Source organism: Nanorana parkeri, unplaced genomic scaffold, assembly GCF_000935625.1.
Source record: "Nanorana parkeri isolate BGI_ZX_2015 unplaced genomic scaffold, ASM93562v1 scaffold247, whole genome shotgun sequence".
In the NCBI taxonomy this organism is placed as follows: Eukaryota; Metazoa; Chordata; class Amphibia; order Anura; family Dicroglossidae; genus Nanorana; species Nanorana parkeri.
In genome coordinates, this window is record NW_017306515.1 from 712,153 (window position 1) to 716,990 (window position 4,838).

At 44.2% G+C, this 4,838-nt stretch overlaps 1 protein-coding gene across 1 annotated transcript in view; it reads left to right on the plus strand.

The window, feature by feature from the left end:
• The window catches only part of GCA (grancalcin), a 33,632-nt gene extending 29,888 nt beyond the window's left edge, over nt 1-3,744 (plus strand). The window contains exons 7-8 of the mRNA XM_018556692.1: nt 1,235-1,293; nt 3,429-3,744. Coding sequence (XP_018412194.1) covers nt 1,235-1,293; nt 3,429-3,455 — 86 coding nt within the window. The 3' untranslated portion in view covers nt 3,456-3,744. The remainder of the gene's footprint in view (nt 1-1,234; nt 1,294-3,428) is intronic.
• Nucleotides 3,745-4,838: the final 1,094 nt, after the last annotated feature.

A 4,838-nucleotide genomic window follows, 5' to 3' on the forward strand; every position in this document is an offset into this window, starting at 1 on the left:
CTTGTTCGTCGTCCCCCAGAAAAGGTGGCGCCGGGGGGGGGGGGGGGGGGGGGGCGGGGTTTGAATGCCATTCCCCAGAGGTCTCATTCTGAAGATTTTGCAGTTTAGCGATGAGATTTCCAAGGAAGGCCCTGGCGCTGTAGCCTTCCCAGGATGCATCTGTCCGGCCAGGGCTACATCGCCAGTGTCTCATTCAACCAGGATGTGGAAAAACCTTAATTGTGAATAAAATAAGATTTCATATCAGCGTGCACAGCTGCTTACTGATGTGATTGATTTCTAGTGAAAGGGGGTAAAGGTCGGCTTTAAATCCCAACTCCAGAGACAATCGTTTTTTTTTTCCCTTGCAGTGTGGCGCTCCCCCCTGCACAGCAAAGGTAAAACTGCTCATTTATGCTTAGGGGCAGGAAAAAGCCGTTTTACTCATCTCATATCCTCCTGCCGGTACCCTCAGGTCTGCTACACCGATCCCCACATGCCTTTCTTCCTAAGGACTGCTGACATCATTAAAAGAGAACTATGGGGTTAGGGCTTTTCCCCATAGTTCTCAGGGTAACGGGAGGTCACAAACCCAGCGTCCTCCCGTCGCCCTAGGCTCAGTATACCGTGAGCTGTAGCTCGCGGTATACTGAGACGCCGCTCGCGGTATACTGAGACGCTGAAGCGGATCCCGACAACCTCTGCCTATCTAGAGGCAGAGCCAGCTGTACCCGCCCCCGTCCGCTCCGCCTGTCAGCGCTGGCGGAGAGGGGGGAATCCAGCCCCTCCCCTGTCACGGCAGAGAGCCGTGACCGGATCGAGAGGTGAGCGAATGCTGGTATGTGTTCGCTCACCTCCCGATGTACTGAGCCGACCTGTGACAGTCTCATTGTCGCAGGCCGGCTAGAACTATGAGGTGAGTGAAAAGCACTCAACTCATAGTTCTCCAAGTACAATGCAGGTTCCATAGCTCTGGATTGTAAAAGAGAATGTCATGGGGCAGCCCACATATAGAGCGGAGGAGTGTACCAACTTCCAGGAGAGTGGGGATCAGGTAAGTAAAACAGCTTTTTCCTGTCCCTAGTCCTAAACCGCAATTTAACCCTTGCAGTGTGGGGGAAGCCCCAATGCAAAGGAAAGCATTTCATTTCCCTGGCGTTGGGCTTAAAGAAGAACCTTTTCATTCTTTACCTGGACTGATTGTTCTAAACCATGACCGGAGCTCCTTTTTACTAATCGGCTTCTTTCTTACCAGATGTCTTTCGGCGAAGAGACAGCATGCATCAGGGAGTGGTCAACTTCATGTATGATGATGTAAGTATCTTCAATGAGAGATTGCAAGCTTTCATGTTTAGAATTGTGTATTTAATATCTGGGGTTTGCTTTCACCGAACATCATCCACTGATTAGCAAAGATGTGTTTGTTTTATATGCATAACAATATACTCAATGAATGGATCAGTATGTAGATAGCCTGCATAAGTACTACAACCCAATAATGTTCTAGGTAGAGTGATGCAATCTAGCAAACATTGTTTTTTCTGAACTATTTTTGCCCCTTCTGACCAATTTCATGTCATAATATTTGAAGGCGAGAACAGTCAGAGTTGCAAACTGACAGCATACAGGATAAAAGGTCAGAGGAGATTTTTAAATGACCAGAATCTAATCATGAATTTGGAAAGTGTAGGGGAGGCCATTATGGATAGCAGAGATACAGGGACACCATGAAATGTTTGTTTCACAGAATGTTTTCTTTTTTCTTGTTAGCATGTTAGCAGAGATTATCTTTAGGCGTGAAGGAGAAACACCTCCAAGCTGAGGTAGGAGCAACAAAATTGAGGACAAAAAGTCACAGGAGAGACCCGACGAGTGTAGCATTTTCTAGTGCAAAGCTATAGATGGGTTTTCAATAATTGTAGAAGACAGGGTAAGATACTTGCATAGGTTGTGAGAAATCCCCTTGGGGATATCTGACAACCTCGGGTGCAAAAAGGTATGCAGGGAATATTCTGTCGCTGCGCAGGATGGTCATTACGGATACTAGTTTGGGGTGGAGTTCAGGTGATCCAAAGCTCGTCAGCAAGAGGAACCCGATGTGTACTGGAGAAATTGGACAAAAAGGCCCCAAAAAGCATAGGTGCGAGGTGGCAGAGGCGCCCAGGTGGAAGAAGTGAAATGATCGTGTTTTCTTCTTCAATTCAGACTTTTATTCCATGATACACACACATCAGTCTCAACGTGTTTTGTGGCTCTGAGATGGCCAATTCAGGAGGGTGTAATGAGACGCTGTACTCAAATACAGTATACAGATAATATGGGGGATATAAAGAAAATAGTATGTAGTAGAACATTGGAGAGAGAGAGCATGTCATCATACAATTGCAAGGATTTATCACATTTCTCTATATAATTATTTTTTTTTTAAATGTGGTGAATCCTTGCACTGATATGATTCCAAGCTCTCCATCCATTGTTTTACTATATACAGTGGTACCTCGATTCACAAACTTGATTCGTTCCACGATCCTGGTCGCGAACCGAATAAAACTGCGATCAGACCGCGATCTCAACTAGAGGAAACCACGACCACGTGTCCGAGCAGGGAAGGTGGCTGCGGTTGTGTTTGTCACCCGGTGCGGAGTTTGCGAACGGAAGCAAAATTTTGTTGAACTTCTGTTCGCTAATGGGAGCGTTCGTGAACCGTGGTACCACTGTACTATTTTCTTTGTATTCCCCATATTATTTGTGTTCTTTGTGTAAAGTGTCTCATTACACCCTGAAGAAGTGGCCATCTTAGAGCCACAAAACACATTGAGACTGTGATAGTTGTGTGTGTTTTGTGGTATAAAAGTCTAAATTGAAGAAACACTCATTTAATTTCCTCCACCTGGGCGCCGCGCCTCTGCTGTCTCGCAGCTATGTTTTTGGGACATTCTGGTCTCCTCTCTCCAGAGATTACCTTTTTTAGTTTATATTCCTATGCCATCTCTACACACAACGATTGGGAAATGAGTTATTGTAATAGAGGATTTCTTGTACTCGGGGACATAAAAGGAAGTTCTATTTGTGCCTTACACCCTCCCCTTCCTGACATTGCAGCCTGCAATAGGAGGGTTTTGGGAGCAAGGGCAGTTCTGACCATCCAGAAAGCACTGTATTGGCTAGGTCTTGCTAGCTGCTGATTGGTGAGCTACAGGCTTGTATATCGGTAAAGGGTGAGCCTATTCGTATTGTCAGTGCAGCTGGCACAACATACATGAGGGTGACAATGCTGCTCTGAATTCAGTAGCCATGAAACGGTATTGTCCCCCATATCGGGAAGCGTCACTTTATTGGCAGGATCAGAGGTGTTTGTGAGATTGTGCATGGGCCTAAGGGAAAACGAATTGCTGCGCTTTTGTCATGCTTAGATGCAGCTTGATAACAAACTTCTTTTCCTGGCCCAGTTTTTGCAGAGTACCATGGCCATATAAGAAACCAGAACACAGTCCTGTTATGAAGAATCTGGCATTATAACCCATCCTGTGAACTGTTTTGAAGAAGGAACCAGGTGTGACCACACTGTGAATCTACCTTATTGTACAACCTAATATTTCAATTTTAAGTCAGTTCTTATACGCAGTACACTGACTCAACACATTGTTAGTTAATTTGTATTATAGGACACAGAGATTGCTGTAAAATATATGTTCAAGCTTTCTTTTTTCGTATAAAAATATATCTATTAAAAGCCACCTTTTGTCCCAGTTTCTTGCTTGTGTTTTTTTTAATTTTTTGTATTTTAGTGTAGATTTCAGTTCAGCTGTCTCTTGAAACAGGTGTGTATTACATTGAATGTCAGCTGATTCTACCTCTCTCCTACTTGCTTTGTGATTGGCTGGCTGTTTTCAGTTAATACACCAGTAAGCCTAACTAAAAGCTACAGAGGCTGCCAATCAGAAAACAGAGGAGGAAAGCTCTGTCAGTCACTATGAACACTCCTTTTCAAGAAGCAGCTTGTACCTGTTTTGACATCTGTAGGATGGGTAAGGCTAAACCCCGTGCAGACCCTGTTTTGTTCACCTGCATAATTGCATGCCATGTTTAAACTGTAATGTTTTCTCATTAAAAACCTACAACTTTACTTGCTTCCCTTGCATATTTCAATCTTTGAATGTTGTATGAAGTCTGGAAAAGCAACTCCTGAGTATATTTCCTATTGCAGCTCTTAGAAGTGCCTTTTTATATTTGGGGAAAGGGTTGGTGATGAGCCTCGTGTAAAAGCTTGGTAGGGTTGACTTCTAAAGGTTTGTCAAACCAGTAAGACGTGAGGATCAAATCTGCTGACTGCAAGTCACACGTGTGTGTGTGTGTTTTTTTTTTTTTCTCTACAGACCGAACCAATTTTATGTCCCTATATAATAAATAGATTTCTCTTATTCATTAATCTCCTCCGTTTTCAAATTGATGCTCATCACTAATTTGTACTGGTGAGGATATAAACACCATAATTTTGGGTTCTGATGGATTTCCAAGCACATAAACACCAAATCCAGTATGTATGCACTATAAATATATATTAGGGATGCACATATACTGGTTTTTCATATAGAGTACCAGTAGTTTTTTGTTTTTTTTGGTACTCGTCGATAACTGTGCCGTGTGCCCAAATATCAGGGAGCTGGATGGCTGATTATGACCCGCCACCCAGCTCCCTGATTGCCTGGGAGGCCGGTGTTCTATCAAACTCTGGTCACGAAGCCAGGCAGCCTTGGGACGGGAAGCTGTGCAGCAGGTCATGAGGTGTCACCCGGCTTTCTGATGGCAAGCCAGGCGGCAGGTCATGATCTGCCACCTTGCTTCCTGATTGGCTAGGA